This window comes from Mauremys mutica, chromosome 6 (genome assembly GCF_020497125.1).
Source record: "Mauremys mutica isolate MM-2020 ecotype Southern chromosome 6, ASM2049712v1, whole genome shotgun sequence".
NCBI lineage: Eukaryota > Metazoa > Chordata > Testudines > Geoemydidae > Mauremys > Mauremys mutica.
This window is the reverse complement of record NC_059077.1, coordinates 46,995,147-47,014,714: the sequence shown is the minus strand read 5'-3', so window position 1 is coordinate 47,014,714 and position 19,568 is coordinate 46,995,147. Positions and strand designations below refer to the sequence as shown.

General features: G+C 46.5%; 1 protein-coding gene across 4 annotated transcripts in view; it reads left to right on the top strand.

The window, feature by feature from the left end:
* TNPO1 (transportin 1) overlaps positions 1–19,568 on the top strand; it is a 172,799-nt gene that overhangs the window by 16,733 nt on the left and 136,498 nt on the right. For 2 of the 4 annotated variants that reach the window (XM_045020832.1, XM_045020830.1), the window contains exon 2: positions 12,019–12,132. In XM_045020832.1, the coding sequence (XP_044876767.1) occupies positions 12,028–12,132 (105 nt within the window). In that variant the 5' untranslated portion in view covers positions 12,019–12,027. Of the gene's footprint in view, positions 1–11,273; positions 11,908–12,018; positions 12,133–19,568 lie in introns of those variants that run through there. The other 2 variants (XM_045020834.1, XM_045020831.1) reach the window with 2 other exon arrangements.

The window sequence follows — 19,568 nt, the reverse complement described above, 5'->3', positions numbered from 1 at the left end:
ATTATTATTACTTCCCACACAGATTTGTGTCTTACCAAATACTGTATGTAAATTTATTCCCTAGAATTATCCAGTGGTCTCTGGGGCCTGTTATCTTTAGAGGAAATTCTATGCAATTCTACTAACATACCGTATATATTCGTTCATAAACCAAATTTTTTAGAAAAAAAGGGAAGCACCAGAGAAGAAGGTCGGCTTATGAACTGGTATAGGGAGGGAGAGGTGGGACACTGCCCCTTCCCCCAACAGAGGGGCAAGGAGAGGCAGCAGAGCCCAAAGGGAAGAGGTGGGGCCAGAGTCTCTCTGCTTCTGGCCAGGCTGCTCTCCCCGCAGCCTCTGAAGCAGCTGTAGTTCCGGGGCTGGCAGGCTGCATCTGTGCCACTCGGCCCCGCCCCCGAGAACAGGCTGTGGCCGCACCTCTCGGCCCACTGGACCACACTGCGGCCTTGCTGCCTGGCCCAGCCCACCAGAGCAGGCTGTGGCCGCGCTGCCCAGCCTGTCGGAGCAGCTCCACCCAGGCCAGAGGCATCCTCCCCAGATAAGGTGGGAAGGGATAGGATGGGGAGAGGCTAGGGATGGGATCATGTGGGGGGTGGTCACAGGGATTACTCCCCTCACTTCCAGCTTCTCCCCCCACAAAAATTTCCCCACTAGTTGCTGTCCTGGCCCGTCAGGGTAAGCAGCGGGTGCGCTGGGACACTTTGTTTACTTAGGTTTATCACCATGCCTGGGGATGGCCCATCAGCAGCTTATCCTGATGGCCCGGGAGCCAAAGTTTACTGATCCCTGAATTATAGGGTCGGCTTATGAACGAGTTATAAAAAATTCCATTTTTACTTATCTATATTGGGGGGGTTGGTTTATAAACAAATCAGCTTATGATCAAGTATATATGGTAGATCTTCATAGCTCTCTGTAGTAATTTTCCCCTAGCTTTTGCAGCTCCTGTTGGCTGTTTTTATTGTAACAACTTGAATAAGTTACTTAATTGTGCTAGATTTCTCCTAACTCTGATGTTCAGATGTCACTTCCTAGAGCAATTAGAGTGTGAGAGTATCATTGGAATGGGAAAAAGTTGATGAAGAATGCTTGAAGTGCTTTTGATGGAAATACGCATAAAATGTCCATTTTCTATTAGATATTCAGCATGTCTGTTAATTGAAATAATCATTACCATTGAGGGTGTGCTGTTTTCCTCATCTGTCAAATTAGGCACTCAGATTTTGTCATTCCTTTCAGTAGAGAAACTGAAAACAGGAAATATTCTCATTGAATATTTAATATGTTTTAATTTCTCATGAGAACATATTTTATTTTACACTGTACACTTTTATGTATTATTCATGCTGCCCTCTGTACTTGGATAATACTGTTTTTATCCTGGTTTTTATATTAAATGTTTGCATCACTTCATGTTGTACTATTATTCAGCATCTAAAATATTGATTATACAGATTGGAAGGAAACATATTTCTTCTTTAAGCATGTCATTATGGATCCTGCTCTAGGTGTGCATCTGCCTCATGTGCACAAGATTTGCATCTTTTGAATAACAGTGTCAGTTGGGGCCATGCCTGTGCTGGTACATATCCTTGTGCCCTTCCCTTCACTTGAGGTCATAAAGAGCAAAGTGCTGCAACTCTTCTTCAGTTCCCTCTTATGCTCACAGCAGCAAGATGGAACTAGCAGTGTTTGCTTGCTACTCCTTAGAATTTTTTCTCCTTTGACTTAGCTATTTAGGGATAAATTCCTTTCCTTTACTCTGTTATTCTTGATTTCTTATTTTTTCCAATCAAACAGTTTAAAAAAAAAGTGACTTTTTCCTTTGGCACTCAGTGCCTTTTTCTGTACTAAATGGTGGACTCAAAGCCTTCAGGCTTTAAGCCATGCCCATCCTGTGATGGTTTAATTCCTCTGACCGACAGACACAACTGCTGGTTAGTCTGCCTCGGTAAGAGCCACATCCCAGATCGGTGTTCAGTATGCAGATCTTTTTCTGCCAGGACACAGAAGTCCAGGGACAGAAGTCCATTGAAGTCCTGTCTGAACCGTTATCTTCTTGGACAGTCTATGTGGATGACTTCAGACCCCAAAGAGAGAGGACTGTCTTCAGCAATGGATCCAACACCTAAGTCCTCTTCTGTGGGTGCCCCTGCCAGCGGGTACTCAATCTACACGATCAGTGTCGACAAAAGATCATTAGCGTCAGGCAGGGATTCAGCACTAGAGTCCAACCTAGCACCAGCTACCCCCACAGAGAAGGCCAGTACTTCTCTCTAAGGCAGCCTCTTCTCTAAGGCAAGAGAGGCCCAAACATAGGGACAGACATGGCTCCTGGTCTGTGCTTGAGTCCTAAAATAAAATGCTGGGACACCCTTCTGGTACTATCACTCATAACTGATAGGTATGCAAACTAGGGTAGATTCCCTGGATCTGGGGAGCCCCACGCTTATTCTGCCCCCCACTTACTCTGTGTCTCTTGGTACCGCCTGCCACAGGTTACTCCATGCTCCAACAACCCTGCAGGCTCCCCACTGGTGCTGGCTAATCCAACAGTGGAACAGATCTTTGGCTGAGTCTCTGGAACATCCCAGCAGTAAATAGAGCACCCTTCCCCTGGCTCAGGGTGGTGAAAGTCATAGGCACCCAGCCCACATGTTACCAAACTCAGTTCTGCCCTGAGCCAGCGTGGACCGTGTCACAGTAGGGAGCTCTGGGCTGGGATAGGGGCACTACCTTGGTGGGAGGTGTAATCCATACAGCCTGTGACTTCCCCACCATCCCCCAGCCTTCCTGTTTTAAGTAATAGTACCAGAATAGTGTTCCGGCTCCCACTAAAAGTCCCAGAACGACAGTCTGGTAAAACTCAACCCTGCTTCTGGCACCAGTACCTGTCTTCTCATAAGGAGGGGTGATGTCCTCTGTACTGAGGCATTCACAATCAGCACTGGTGCATACTTCTGAACCGTTGGGCACAACCGCTTGATGACGTCTACTCTTCATCACCTTCACTGGGGTACACTTTATCTTCCACATCCAGCACGAAACCATCTCCCCTCAGATCACGAGAGGACTAGAGGCTCTTTCTTTAGAGCTCCTACATATCCTTCACAGGCAGTGCAATGACCTGGTCAACCACAGGTGAACCAGTCTTACCAGTACTATGTGTCATCATGGCCCTATTGGGCATCCTGGGGACCTGCATTCCTGGCTTGCAGGATTTAATTTCCTCCCTACCACTCCATCAAAGAGAGATCTGAGTCTCTCACTGTATCTTTGGCTAGACCCCTGTCAGCTGACAAAGATGAGCAAGTGGCTGAGGAGGAACAGGCCCCAGAACCTCAGAAATAACATTTTTTTCCCTCCTAGGGACTGATCACCTTCCTTCTTGGACAAAGCCATTTCTTCAACCCTAGTACTGCTGCCTGATTTCAAAACATTTCAGGAGTTTTCTTCATAATTTCTGAGACTCTTGATATTGAGACCTCTGTCAGAGGGAAAAGTTCACTAGCTTTTTGATATTCTGCACTCATTTGCTCCTGATAGGAAAGCCCTACCTATCAGTGATGGCATTCTAGATCCAGCTAAGACCCTTTGGCAGACACCAGCTACTCTACTGCCTATGGCCAACAGAACAGAGAAACATTACCGGGTACCCCTTAAGGGATTTAACAAGGTTTATGTACACCCATCAATCTAGGTGCACCCATCAATCTAGAGTTCCTTGGCTCCTATACACACCTGTCTCTGCTGTGCATAAATAATCTAAGCAGGCAAAGAGCACTCCCAAAGCTAAAGACCCCCCAAGAAACGAGTTATTTGAGAGAAAGGCCTGTTTCTCAGCATCACTACAGCTGTGAACCACTAGTTACCAGGTTCTCCTTGCAAAACATAATTACCTCCCATGAGACAGGTGTCTCTTTTCATATATGAACTTCCACAAGTTGCCATAAAGGAGCTGAAATACATCATTAAGGAAGGCCAGCTAGTAGCCAAAATGTCACTACAAGCAGCCATGGACACCTTGGACACAGCAGCCAGATCAATGGCCAATGCTGTGACCATGTGCTGCTTGTAGCTTCATGACCACAAGCTTAAGGCATCCATGAAGAGGTGCAAAACACTACTGAAGTCTTGCCCTTTGAGGGAACATAACTGTTCAGTGAATGTACCAACACCTTGAATTATCTCCAGAGATTTCAGGACTACACTATGCTCTTTGGCCACATACACATCAGCCCTGAACGGCAAGCCCTTTAAATATCAAGGGCAGTCTAGGCAGAAGATGCCTACCTACTCCCAGAATAGATCTTCTGAATACCAACCTAGGAAGAAGCCAAATATTCCAGAAAAAATGTTTCTTTTCTTGGCCAAAGGTGTGTTCATATCTGCTTCCAGGCAGCACTTTTGACATGAGGGTTGAGACCCACACTGTAATCTCCCAATAGGTGATCCCTAATTTGAATATTGCCTTGCCCCTTTCCATCAGATTTGGTCTGTTATAACAATGGACAGATGGGTGATGAAGTAGATATGCAGGACTATGCCTTCCAGTTTCACTGCTTAGCCCCTACCAACACTTTTTCCTTGTCCTCCTTCAGGAGCCCTTCTCACAAAGCCAACTAAAATAAGTGGCTTCTCCATTTTGATTATGAGTCATAGAAGAGATACCTCTGGGAGTACAGAAAAGAGGCATCTACTTGTGATATTTCTTTGTCTCAAAGAAAAAGTGTTCTTCATCCAATCCTAGACCTGAGAAGACAACAAATATATATGCCATTACAGGTGCATGATTGTAACATTTGCTTCCAATAACCTCTCCCTTCAGGCTCAAGATTAGCTTTTGATCTGCAGGATGCATATTTTCATATCCCACAGGCAGTATCTGTGATTCTGAGTTGATGAGTGCTCCAGTGCCCACCTGTTCTGTTGCTCATAGCTTTTACTAGAAGAATGAAATAAACAAGAATCTGTTCAATTTCACTACAGCTATTCAGAAAGCTGGGGGCAGTACTGAAACAAACAATTATGTCCCTCTGTGTTGCTACCTGGGAAAGTTCTGAACAGTATAAAAATGGGTACTCTAATTAGTCACAGATTAGGAGCCTAGTCGATCTTCTAGCACTTCCCCTCAACCCAAAGCAGGTAGGGAGAGGTAGATTATTTACTCCCTTGTTAATTTGCAGCAGCTTTCTAGGTATCAGAATAGTGGAGACTCCACCATTATGCATGAAGCAGCAAAGAAATGAGCTTCCTTCCATTTGCTGAAGTTGTACAGGAATCTGCACATTTATCAAACACCTCCTGGCTTGAGGCTTATATTTTAAAGGGAATCCTAAAGCAAAGTGTAGGTATAGCACTCTGGCAGAAATCCCAACTCCTTCTCCTTCTTCCTAGCATTTGCAGCTATATCCTCATAATATGGGGAAATGCTTTAACATTCATATCAGCCTCTGGACAGTAGGTCACTAGTATACCTCTCGAGCCCTAGAGACACTTGGATCTAAAAAGTGGCATCCTTTCACATAATGATGAATGTAAAGGTGTGGTACTCTGTATACTGGTATACAGGACTCCAAACATAACCATTTTATTGCATTCAAAACAATAATAAATTGTTACTCTTTTAATTTAAATATCCTGGCATAATTGTTCTGTTTTTTTGCTTACTATCACTAACATTAACACCCTTAGATCATGCGGGAAAGCTCCTTTCATAGTGGTAACAGTAAATGTTGTTTGTTCAGCATTATTGGATTGGGGATGTCAAACCCATTTTTCAAAAGGCTGATTTCCATTTTAATTATAAATTTAGAACCCTTGGTCCTCAGCAGAACCCCTACTGATGTCACTGGGAGGTTCGCAACAAGATCAAAAGTAGGATATGGCAGGATGGATTTGATATAAACCATGATTTAAATCACTAGTCAAGAAGACTCGATTTAATCATGGATTTCTACATAAAAGTGTATTCTTGTTGGTTGTTATAACTTTAATACATATTCTTCACAACTCAGAGATAGATGCAGGTTTCATTTTTAGAAGGTACACACTATACATTTTTAAAGTACTTTATTTTGAAAACTTTTCAGATTAGTTTTACAGCTATATCAGAAAATGAATGATTGTTTGGTTATTTCATTTACCAAAGGTAATTGAAGCAGATATTTATGAAGTTAGTGGGAGGTGAACTATCTCCAATTCAACAGGTTAATCATTAAAATTTGGAGGATTTTCTTGCCATGCTGTATTAGGAGGAGAACATCACCAGACAGACATTTAAATTGTTTTATTTAACTAAAACAACAATGTTATGTATTCTGGATTTTTTTCTTCAACAGCAAACATATTTTAACAAAACAAGCATATGATTTTTTGAATTTAGTTAAACATTCAAGTTTTTTAAAATCAGGTTTGTTTTTGTTAAAATTGTTTAACTAAAATAGTTAATGATTTTTTTTTTAAACCAAAAATTAAATCGACTATGTCAGCCAGGTCAACATGAGAAACTTAAAATATTGCCTTCCGCAGCTAACTCAGTCGTCTTCCAGATTATGAATAAACAGGAAAATGAAGGTGAAAAGAAAAACAAGCTTTCCTGCTTTTTCAGGTCCCAGACGATTTCTCAATTTGGAATGAATTAGTCCAAAGGAAGAAAATATTCTTTCTACATCGGCAGAAGAAGCTACTGTTGTTAAAAGCAAGATTATCACTTCAACAGTCTCTGAATCCAAGTGTTTAAGTGACTTCCACTAGTTCACTGGTGTGACTTTCTTTAAAACATCATCAGCAAACATATATTTCTTGAATGGTTCACCCTTAGCTCTGAAGTTTATTATAGTTGACATTATGGAGGGGTGATTGCTGGATGTGCATATCATAGCCAACTCCTCTTCTTCAGCAGTTAAGGTTTGACCCTGGTACCGAGTATTGAGAATATTTGCAAGAAAATGAGCTGGAGATAGTGCCTGTCCCATTAATTTTTGTAATTTAACTCGGTCATTGCATATTTCTCTTTTTAAGATCTCACTCAGTTCCTTCCAAATTTCAACAGTGGCAGCAATAAAACAGCTATTTCCCTGCATTTTGTTCAAGGCTACAGAAATAGGCTTCAGGGTACTCAGCATGTGTTCAACATTTCTCTTAAGCCCAATGTTGAGAACTTTGGCTATGACAGTGCCATCTATTTTTTTGTGATTTTGTTCACAAACGGTCATTTAAGTCGCATTCTGTATCACTCAGTGGGAAAATATTCTCACCTTTAGCACTACCGCTATTTCTGTCTTATGTTTCTTGTCCATCTCCATCCTCTTCTGTTTCTCTCCTCTCTTCATCTGCATTTCCTCCCGTGCATCAAGTCCTAGTTCCCATCCCCTCTTGTGGGTTTCACTCTCACCACTTCATATTATACAATGATCAATTGTGAAATAGTTAACGAAGGCATAAAATCTCATAGTTAAGATTTAAAATTAACAGTTCAGTGTCATTAAAAGGGGCTGGGGTCATTCACACCACTCATTGCCTTTGTGCTAGGCTACCTGTTGTCTCAGGAAGCCTAGCACAAAGGCTCTGAATCAGTTACACTCAGTTCTCCTTTGGATGACTGTCATTAAGTACTCCTCAGGGAATTCTGTGCAAAAAAAATAAATATTAAAATTCTGTAAATTTTAATTGTCAATAAATTTGGAAGTTCCAACATGGCAGTGGGGAGCACAGGCCACTAGCTGTATGGAAGTGGGAGATCACCCTGCAGCTCTCCTCGGACACATGAAGCTGCACCCAACCCTGACACAGCGCAAGGGCTGGGCCTGCCCCGGAAACACCCCGGGGCCTTGTCCCTCTGCACCAGGCATGAGCAGGCAGGCTCAGCCCAGCAGGATCCAAGTGTGGAGGGGCTTGGTGTGGGGTGAGAGGGTTCTGGGTGGGGCAATCTGGGTGTGGGTCGCTCAGTGGGGGACCAGATGTGGGGGGGATCTGGATGCACAAGGGCTCATTGGGGGCATGGGCGCCGACTCCGTGGGTGCTCCTGTGTAGCTCCATCAGCTCCCACCTGTCCCCACAGCATCTCCCACCTCGCTGATCAGCGCCTCCTTCCTCCCTGCGCCCGTCAGGTCTTTCATGGTGTGCAGGAGGCTCTGGGGAGGAGGAGTGAGGGCAGGGTGTGCTCGGGGGAGGCGGAGAAGAGGCAGGGCATGGGTGGCACCTTGGGGGGAAGGGGTGGAGTGGGGGCAGGGCCTGGGGCAGAGCCAGGGGTTGAGCACTCCCTGGCACATTGGAAAGTCGGCGCCTGTGGTTCGGGGGGTTCCAGGTGTAGGGGCAATGGGACTTTGCCGGGGGGGGGGGGTCCCAGTGAAGGTGGTTGGGGCTCAGCAGGGCGGAGTCTGAATGTGAGGAGATGGGGCTCAGCGGAGTGGTCCAGGTGCTGAAGGAGTGGGGCTTGGTGGGGTGGGGCCCAGGTGCAGCTGGTTGGGGTTCAGTGGGGTGGGAGTCTGGATGCAGGGGGCTTATAGGGATAATCCAGGTGTGGGATGGGTGGGGCTTGTCAGGGTGGGGGTCTGAGTGTGGGGGGCTCAATGGGGGCTGGTCTGGGTGCAGGGGAGGAATCTGGATGCGGGGTGGGGCTTAGCAGGGGGGTCTGGGTACAGGAGGTGAGGCTAGCCTGGGTGAGGGTTCAGGTGTGGGGGGCTCTGGGTGCGGGGTGTGAGGCTCAGCAGGTGGGTCTGGGTGCTGCCGGATGTAGGGGGTGGGCAGCAAGGTTGGGGGTGCAGATGCAGGAGGCTTGGGAGGAGGTTCTGGATGCGGGGAGAGTGAGGCTCAGTGGAGGGTTCCGGGTATGGGGGGTTGAGATGCACAGGGGTTGGGTGGACAGGGGTATTAGGATGCAGGGAGTGGGGGGGTTGTGGAGTTTCCTGCAGCTGGGAAGGTTTTTGGGGATGGGTCTGACCAGCCCCAGCCTCACCTTGCTGGGGAAGAGGGAGTCCCATTCTTCACTGCACAGCTGGGACTAGCAGCTGGGCCTGGCGCGGAGTAGGAGCCACCAGCTGGGATGTCCCCAGCTCCGCAGTGATTTACCTCTCCACTGGCTGCTCCAGGTGTTCAAAACAAGGTGCCCGCTTTGCTGGAGAGGGGTGCATGACTGCTCTTGCCTCCCTTTGCTTCTTCATCAGAAAGTCATTTTTGTGCAAGGAAGCAAAGAAATCTGTGGGGGGACATGAATTCTGCACACACATAGTGGCACAGAATTTCCCCAGGAGTAGTTAAGGCCTCAAACATTTTTTTTTTAAATGAAAGCTCATGCTTGACTGACACTTAAAATTTAGGTCAACGTAGCTACATCACTCAGGGATGTAAAAACTCCACCACCCTGACATAACTATGCTGATCTATGTTTCTGGTCTTGCTACTATTACTTGGGGAGGTGGTGTTCCTACAGCAATGGAAAATCCCCTTTCAGCAGTGTAGGCTGTATCTATTTTACGGGGTTATGCTAGCATGCTGCAGCACTGCAGCTATGCCAATATAGTTCCTGTAGAGTAGACATACACTTAGGGCTTGTCTTCACTACTGGAGTAAGTTGACGTAAGTTACGCTACTTAAGTTACGTAGCTTAGGTTGACTTACCCCGGTGTCTTCCCTGTGCTGCATTGACGGGAGACACTCTCAGGTTGACTTACCTTACTCTTCGCGGGGAGCTGGACTACTGGAGTCGATTGGAGAGCGCACTGCTGTCGATTTAGCGGGTCTTCACTAGACCCACTAAATCGACACCCACTGCATCAATTGCGGCAGCATTGATCTCCCCAGTAGTGAAGACCAACCCTTAAGCCAGTGGTTCTCAACCTATTTACCATTGTGGGCTGCATATGTGGCCCACAATGCATTATGTGGCTGCAGCCAATACTACATAGATGGCCCTGAGGATGTCACATGGGCTGCAGCTTTGTGCAGATTGGGCCACAAGTGGCCTGCAGGCCGCAGGTTGAGGACCAGTGTTTTAGGCTCTGTTTACGCTAGAGAGCTTATGCCTGTGCTGCTGTAAGATCTCCCATGTAGTCGCTCTATACTGACAGGAGAGAGCTCTCCCATTGACATAATTAAACTGTCCCCAACAAGTGTCTCCATCTAACAGTGCTTTCCACCCTGGCGCTTCTGTCGGTGTAACTTATGTCATTCAGCATGTGTTTTTTTCACACCACGAGCGACAAAAGTGCTAGTGTAGTCATAGCCTATGAGTCTTCAGAATTTGAATGGGCTACATAAATACATAAAGTGGGCTAGATCTTGCGTGTGGGCTAGGTGTTTGATACCTAATTACTAAAATATATATTACAAATAAGTGTTCCTGTGCTCTGGGGGGAATAGTTTAGCTGACTAGAAGTAAACTAAAACTGACTAGAACTGAACTGAAGGTTTCCCATTTCAGTGATGTAGTACACTAAAATCTCTTATGGCTCAGTTTTGTGGAAATAAAATTAGAAGAGGAGTTTCTGGAGGGGGGAGAGGAATAATTTGTTTGCCTGTGAAAGGCTGCTAAAATTGAAGATTGCATTAATAATGGAAGTCAGTGGGCCGGAGAGCAAGAATGATTCTACAGTCCAGTGGTTAAAGCATCTATTTGGGAGGAGGGAGACCTAGGACTAATTCCTCTGCTCCAATGACTCTTTCATTTTCTAGTATCAGAGGGGTAGCCATGTTAGTCTGGATCCGTAAAAAGCGACAAAGAGTCCTGTGGCACCTTATAGACTAACAGACATATTGGAGCATAAGCTTTTGTGGGTGAATACTCACTTCGTCAGATGAATGTCATTTTCTAGTTACAGTGGAATAAGTTCAACAGGAGAGATGGAGGGAACCCTCTCCCCATCAGAAAAACCCAATAGCTCAGTGGTTAGAGTTAGACCTTGCTTTGTTCAAATCCTCCCCCCATGTTGCCTGAGGGAGAAATTGAACCTGGGTCTTCCACATCCCAGATGAATGCTCTAATCAATGGGCTAAAAGTTATAAAGTGGATACCACTATCACCTGTTCCTCCTCTGGCTATTTGGGTGGCATGGGATGCCTAACTTATTCTTACGTGAAAAGCCTTAGGTGCCTAAGCCATCTGGCTCCATTTGTGGATCACTGAGCAGCAATATACACCTACCTCTGAGCAGGGGCACTGGTTAGAACCCCCCCCCCATCTCTCATTGGCTTGCTTAAGTGACTTCCCACCTAAAGGATCACATCCCTTGATGGATAGGGGCTTAGTCCCTGCTGCCACTGTTCAGAATATACTCTTGGCATAACTTATATATTGGTGTTTTCAGGTCTGTGGGGCTATTGCTACTGTTGCTGTCTCAGGTTTTTGGGGTGGGAGGGATAGGAGGTGTTGCTATCACCCTCTGGGCTCTATGGGGTGGAATGTGTATGAGGTGGTTGCTGGGGAAAGCGCTGAGTGACCGTCCGTCACTCTCTGGAGGAGAGAGGGGTGCTGCCCTCGCCGGTCGCTGAGTGTGTGGCATGAGTGGCCATGCCCCTGCTGCTGGACATTGCGCTGATGTGGATCCATTAATGCTGCCTGATAGATCATGGGGTTTAAATCGATTGTTTTTTTGATCCCCTCACGCTGAGTGTGTGTGACGCACCTGGAGCTTGAGGCAAGCGGCTGCGGTGGCTGGTGCCGCCGGCGGAGGCAGAAGGGCTGAGCCGGCCGGGTGGACTGACGGCGGCGCGGCGGGCGCTAAGACCCGGGGGGACGCGTCGCTCTTAGGACCAGGCTGCAAATTCGGCGTGAGTGACTCAGTCCGCTCAGCGCACGCACGCACGGCAGGCGGCGGTGGCCGGGGCTAGGAGCAGGTCAGTGCCGCTCGCCTTGGCCTGCCGCAGCTCTATCGCGGGAGGCCGCGGCGCGCGCGGGTCCGCCGCTCGGTACGTGCGCGCGTGCTGGGGCGAGAGCGGGCCGCGCTCTGGGCGCAGCCTCCCCTGCGCTCAGGCCTGTAGCGCTAGTAACCGCGGCCGCCTGTTGTCTGTGTTTTGCAGCGACCCAAGATGGAGTACGAGTGGAAACCCGACGAGCAGGGGCTCCAGCAGATCCTGCAGCTGCTCAAGGAGTCGCAGTCCCCGGACACTACCACGCAGAGAGCGGTGCAACAAGTATCCTTGGCCGGGGCCTACCGCGGAGCTGGGGCCGGGGTCGGGGTCGCTGCGTGCCGCGCGGAGGCCGAGCCAGTCAGGCGCAGTTGAGCGCTGGTTGCTGTTTCCACGGGTTCCGGCTCCGCGTCTTCCTCAGCCCCGGGGTGGGGACGGACAGGGGCTTCCCGGGTTTGCCGAGCCGGGCGTGGGCGTGGGGGGAGCCGGGGCGCGGCGAAGCTCCTGGGGAAGGGGAGAGGGAGCGGTGGCTTCTCCGGGTTTCAGGCCCCGCTCGGTGGGGAGGGAGCCGCCACAGCGCTACGAGCGGCTGGAGAGGCCAGCGAGCCGGGGGCGCTGTTGGCCCAACCCCCGCCCAGGTACTGAGGTGGGCGGCCGTGGCGCGGGGTTTGAACCGCCGAGGGAACCCGTGGGCGGTAATGTTACCCGCCTCCTCCTCCTGGCCCCCCGCCCGAGCACCTGCTGCAACCCGGGAGCTAAGTGGCGCTTTTCTTTTTAAAGCCTGGGCCGGGCCCTGCCGCTCTGGTATCCGCCACTTTCCCGGGTTACCCCACGTTGGGCCTCTACCAGCCCCCAGCTGGAGCAGCGCGGGGCTCGCATTCCCCGAGTGCTCCCCGCGCCCTACGGCCGTGCACAGGCCTCTTTCCATAGAGGGCTTGGGTGGATCCCGCCAACAGGGTTGGAGGCAGGCTGGACATAGGGTTTTCTAGTTGAGAAATGCTGCTCCTCCCCTAGCCCTGACTGGTGGGGCTAAGATCTGTGATATCTCTAGTCTGCTCTTTTCTCGGGAGTTAGCCGAGGGAGGAGGCTCGGGTCGCTCATTTAGCAGGACATGTGGTATTAGCACCTTTGTCAGAGTGCCCCTATCTTTTGTGTATGTGTGGTGGATATGGGGTGAGAGGGGCCTGTTGCATGCTCTAGTGCTTTTCTAGAGAATGGAACAAGCATAATCTGGTGGTGGTAGTAGCTGGCAAGTGTATTTCCATTGGCCTCTTCAATCTATAGATGAAAGTTCAGGTTTTCCACTGTGAAAACAGTACTGCTTGCAAGGAAGATTTTTGAAAGAGTGAATTGTTATATGACTAAACCACGGAAGGTAACCTGCCAAGGGAAAATTGATTTTTGTTGTTTGTTTCTTGGATTCTTAAAAAAACAAGCACTTTTTGTCCTGCTTCTATTTTTATATTAGCAGTTCTGATTTTGTGCACTCTGAAAGTCTCCGATGATGATGGAGTGATTAGTCAGACTAGCTAAACTTTGGGCAGGAAAATGTTTTTGTTAAAGATTCATCATCCCCTTCTCCTTTCATGAAGATACAAATACTAAAACATCTAGGAGGTCCTTCAGGAAAAAACAGGTAGACATAGCTGATATTCTTGATACCTTGAAAGTATCAGATTTAACTTTTACTTTCTGCACTCTTTCTCCCCACCTCCAAATAACTGCTTACTTTAAGGCTTTATGGTCAAATTAAGAATACTTCTAATTTTATTTATAAGTTAAATGTAGTTTATTTCAGGTGCTGTCTCCCTTTGTGAACTCATGTGACTTTTATAAATAAGGCTAAGATTTTGTCATGGATTTTTTTTAGTAAAAGTCAGACAGGTCACGGGCAATAAAGAAAAATTCATGGAAGCTGTCGGTAACTTTTACTAAAAATATCCATGACACAATGGGGAGCTTGTTTACAGGGTCCCCACACTGCTCGCAGCTGCTGGGGCCCACTCTGAGATCCGGGGTCCCCACGGTGGCTGGGAGCTTTGGGGTTCCTCCACCGCTGTTTGCCATGGGTGGCAAGGGATCCGACTTCCATGACATCTATGAAAAAATTGTAGCCTTATTTATAACTGCATTTTTCCATTTTAAGATGTTTAATTTCTCCCCTTTTGCTGTGTAAAAGACCGACACACAAATGGGAAACTGCATTGGACAGTACTCTGAGTATAAAGTAAACCCCAAATTTAAAATAGAGACTTTTTAGTCTTTCAGTTACCGTAATCATGTTGGTTGTAACAATAGGTTTAAATTGTGGTTTTTAAGTTGTCTCCTTGATTAAATAAGGTATATTTAGATTATTAAAGGGATACTATCTTGTTCTACTTGTCTCAATTTCTAAATTAGTTTAAAAAAACCAAAACAACGCTCTCCCCCAAATAAATCTGATAGCATATTTCTATAAACTTAAATTTCTGTTGCAATGTTCTTAAACAGTTGTGTTGGTGAGCAGCATCCTGAAAAATGAAATGATTAGAAGTTGACTAAACAAAAGTGAAACTAGTTTATGTAATTTCATCAAGCTGAGAAATGCTAAGCAAATAACATAAATAGTGATAAGTAAATGTAATTTTAACTACCAAAGATACTAATGCAGTCTTAAGATAACTTGACTGCATCCCATATTTTTAACTTTGTCATTCTAGATGTTTGATGAAGTATGTAATCAAAGGGAACTTTCACATGCTGAATGCTCCCAATAGGAAGGGAAATGAAAGATATCTAATGTAATTTTTTTTCCCATTTAGGTTTCATTTCTTTTCATTCAGTTTTCTTAAAATGACATTAGTAGCTGTCTGCTGTGCTGTGACACTCCAGCATATGCCATATAGGTCTGTCGCATCTTACGCTGGGGTTACGTTCCGCAGTCAGCATGTAAAGAAAAAATCGCATATAGTCAGAATTACATTGAGTGTAATGGTGGGTGGAATCGCCCGCACTACAGGTACAGTATTAAAATTGTTGTTTTTCTCTTTTTGTTTTTGCCGACTGCATAAAGCTGAAATCGCGCATGTTAAATGTGCGTAAGATGCGACAGACTTGTACCTTAAATATGTACTCTGCTGGTGTTGGTCCTAGTAAGTGACGGATTTTTACTGTTTTTATTATATGATGCAGTTTTGAAAAAACCTCTTTTAATATAACTTGCAGAACAGTGCTATATAATAAAAATGCCACTTGATACATTTATGGGCCTGCTTCAGCAGGTCGCTGAGATTGCTGTCCTGTCACAGCATGGTGCTTAATAATGTGTTCCAGTGGGGCATGAGCCAGCTGCTACAAACTTAAGGCACTTTAAATTGATTTTTGTTTTCTTATTAATATGGGCTGATTGCCCTTGTTGCTCTTGTGTTGGACATTCAGACACATGTAACTAAATTAAACACAGGTCATGTTAAATGTTAAAATGCCTTTTAAAATACAAAGTTAGTTGTAGGCTTGAAAGGCTTATTTGATGCAGGGTCATATTATATACACCTGCAATAAAACCTAAAAGGAGTGGGAGGACCCAAGAATCTGACAGTGTTGCCAACTTAGCTACTTGGCCACTAAATCTAGTGACCTTTTGGTTTTCCTAGTGAGAAAATAAGTGTCAGTGACTAGTGACAAATCTAACGACTTTCACTGCCAATTACAGTGACATTGAGAGGAAGAAGTTACCAATATGTAACCAATAAAACATTCCCAAGCAGCTCAATAGTGTGAATAAAATCCATTCCGTGCTCCTCTTACTACATTCTGTTGCACACCAAGTCAATGTCATTATGTCTCAATTGAACATGTCCTTGGAAGGAATCACATTCCAGGGCTTCTTGGGCTGAGATCACTATAATCTGCAGGCAAGGAAAAGAAGTTTGTGGAGGCTAATTAAATACTTTGCCAAAGCCAGGTGCACTTTGGAGAGAGCAGCACATTAGCCAGGGCTTGTTTTTACCCAAATGTGTTCTTTCTTGCTGCTCTGTAATAGGTAGTACACCCTAATGAAGTGGGCTGGGCAAGGGAGCCAGGTTAGCCAGCGAGAGAGCTGCACGGATGGAAGATGGGGTGGGATGAGACAGCACCGTGTGTTCCGATGGGGCTGGGGAGTGGTCACTGTTTCTCCAGGGATGAATCCCTTACTACACTGTGGGGCTTGTTTCCGGTCCTTAGTCCGTTCACGTATCCGGGCGGAGTTCCTCTGGGTGGCGTCCACTGGCTCCCTTGACGCCTTCGAGGAGCAGTGGGCGCTGTCCGGGGTTCTCTGCTCGCTGTCCCCGTCAGGCTCCCTTCTTATGACCCTTTGACTGCACTCCTGTCCCTGTTCTTTTATTAGTTGTCCCCCGAAATCAGTGGGTTTCTGAAGTCCTGTAGATCCTCCACTTAGGCTGGGGGGGGGGCGGGGGATTCGCCTGCCCGGTTTCCCGGAAACCCAATAGATACAGGATCAAAGGTGGCGCTAGCTTGATTTTGCTTCCCCTTTACACCTTCCCCTGGTTTGGCATGGGATTAGCTGCCCAGCTGTTTTGAGAAATGAAACCCTGGAAGTGGAGGGGTACAAGGCCTGGCTAGCTGATTTATTTATTCATTTTATTTTTATTTTTTTTAGTTTTAAATCTACTTTTTTGGCTCCCTGCAGCGCTGAGCTCAGGTCAGGTGAATGCCCTCTTACCCCTGGCTCTGGGCATTCCCTTTCACTAACCTGTTGGCTCAAATCCAGGCTGACAAGAAAGGGAGGCTCAGCTGAAATTAACCGACCCCAGCCAACCTGGCTGCCCTGTACAGAGCACCCTTCCCAATGAGCAGAGGGCTGCAGTTTCCTTCCTAATGAGCAGCGGGTGCTCTCCTGATGATGATAGTGTACTGGTGTAGTTGCTTCTGGTGTGCAACAGAATGTAGTAAGAAGAGAGCATGGAATGGATTTATTAACACTATTGAGCTGCTTGTGAATGATTTTGTGACTATATTTGCGTGTGTATGTATATAAAATTCTCTGGAAATTTTGTTCAGTGACATTTTTGTCTCTCTTTGAGTGTGTAAACAGCTACATCTTAGCAGGAAGTCACCAGACAAACCCTCAAATGTGAAGTTGGCAACAGTCTCAAACAGTGAATGAGGAAGAAGCTGTTAGAGCTGGAAAATCCTGTGGATCCTAGGCCAGTAGCTTCAGTGTTGTTTTGGGGTTTCCACTTAGAACATCTCTTCTGGTTCTCCTTCCTGCTGTGCTTGCACTATATTTTTCCCTTTTTTGGGGGGAGGAAGGGGAACAATGCAGAGGTAATAGCAAGGTTTGACTCCAGTTGATTTTTGTGGTAGTTATTTCTGTAGGTTTAAAAGGGGAATGTCTCAAAATACCCTACATACATCTTAGTCCAGGGGTTGGCAACCTACGGCACGTGTGCGCCGATTTTCGATGGCACACGGGGCAGGCTGAGCCGCTCAGCCTGCCGCCGCTGTGGAGTTCCCGCTGCTGGCCCCTTGCCAGCCGGGCTCCCACCGTGGGTCCCACTGAACACCCGCTGCTGGCCTGGGAGAAGGAACCCCAGGCTGGCAGCGGGCTGTGAGCCGAGCTGGCAGGCGAAACCCCAGAGCTGCGGTGGGGTGAGCAGCTCAGCCCGCTGCAGCTCTGGGGTTCCTGCTGCAGGCCCCTTGCCAGCTGGGATACCCCTGCTGCAGCCCCACTCAGCACCCGCTGCTGGCCTGGGGGAAGGAACCCCAGGCTGGCAGTGGGCTGAGACCCCAGCACGCAGAAGCCGGTGTTGGAAACCCCAGAGCGGCAGCAGGCTGAGCTGCTCAGCCTGCCCCCGCTGCTGGCCCCTTGCCAGCCGGGGTCCCGCTGCCGGTCCCACTCAGCGCCCGCTGAAGGAACCCCAGACTGGCAGGAGCCAGTGGCTGAAACCCCAGAGGAGGGCTGGCGGAGATGCTCAGCCCACCCCTGAAACCCCAGAGCTGGGTGGGCTGACCTGCTCAGCCCGCTGCCGCTCTGGGGTTCTGGCTGCTGGCCCCTTACCAGCCGGGATCCCTGCTGCAGCCTCACTCACCTTGCTTCCAGCGCAGGCCCCCTGCCAGACAGGGCCCAGGCTTCCGGCCCTGCTCAGTCCTACCAGCTGCCAGCTCCACTCACCTCAGCTGCTGATCTGGGGTTCCAGCCGCTGACCTCCTGCCAGCCAGTCATCAACTTATAACTCAGATGCCTGTGTGCAGCTTAAAGTATCTAAATACGTGCCACCAGACATTGGAAAACTCAGCAAGGAAAAGCAAGGACAAGGATCACACTAAACTAATAAGATCTGCATTTTAATTTAATTTTAAATAAAGCTTCTGAAACATTTTGAAAACCTTGTTTACTTTACATGTAACAGTAGTTTGGTTGTCTATTATAGACTTTTATAGAGAGACCTTCTAAAAAAACGTTAAAATGTATGACCGGCACGTGAAGCCTTAAATTAGAGTGTATACATGAAGACTCGGCACACCACTGCTGAAAGGTTGCCGACCCCGTCTTAGTCTATGCTTACACTGCGTTGTAAGGTGCGCTGTGTAGCAGTTCTTTATCGCCGAGAGAGAGCTTGCCTGGGGACAAAATAAAACCACCTCCAAGCAGGGATGGTAGCTTTGTGGCCGGCAGCACAGCTCCTGGCAACAAAGTATTGTCCATATTGGGGCTTTTCATTGTTAAAACTTGTTGTTCGGGGTGGGTGTTTTTTTTTTTTGTTTTTTTTCACACCCCTGAGCAACAAAAGTTTTAACAATGAAAGTGCCAGAGTAGACAAAGCCTAAGTCAGGCTAGTCTTGACTACAATTATTTGACTCTTGTTCACCATCTCCCACAGATGTGTAGCACATGCCATATTGATTCTGTTATTCCAACCGTTTTTCCACACAAGAGGCTTTTCCAGCATAGTTCATACTCTATTTCACAGCAAAGGAGCAATAAGGGCGTTGGTAGCCCAATCCTGTAAAGCTTTTATTTTTGAATGGAGTCATTACCTGATACAAATTAGAACTATTTATAGATATTTTTAGTCATTTCTTATTTGAAACTCTGTCATATTCAGAAACTGAATAACTAATGTCAGGTAACAGTTGCCTGTTGGACAGATAATCATGATCATTTAGAAATCTTCTTGTGTAATTGGTTTTATAATATATAATTTAAATATAGGAGTTAACAGCATGATGATGTTGCAGACTTGCAACTTCAGATATTTAAGTACTTTTGGTGAGTTAACCAGGGAGTGGAAATAAAAGGATTTAGCAACATGCAAAATCACTCTTGCTAGTCAAGGAGCAGTGAAATACTTGCATATTTTGAATGACTGGAAATGACAAATCATAGAAAAACTGTAGGCCTTTTGCAGTACATTAGAATGACTCATTAATGAACACCATAATACTCTTTATAGTTCCTTCATGGCATTTTTGGTAATGTGTGTGTCTGCACTAAATTAAAAATTCTGCGCACAATATTTTAAAATTCTGCATATTTTTTGTCAAAATTACACAATATAATCACAGCATTTTCAATTATTTTGCTGACTAATGTTTTGAAATAAGTTACCAAAATAATTGAAAATGGTGTGATTATATTGTGTAATTTTGACAAAAAATGTGCAGAATTTTAAAATGTTGAATTTTTTGGCAAAGAATTCCCTCAAGAGTAACAGTGTTCTGTGTGGCACAAGCTGGGT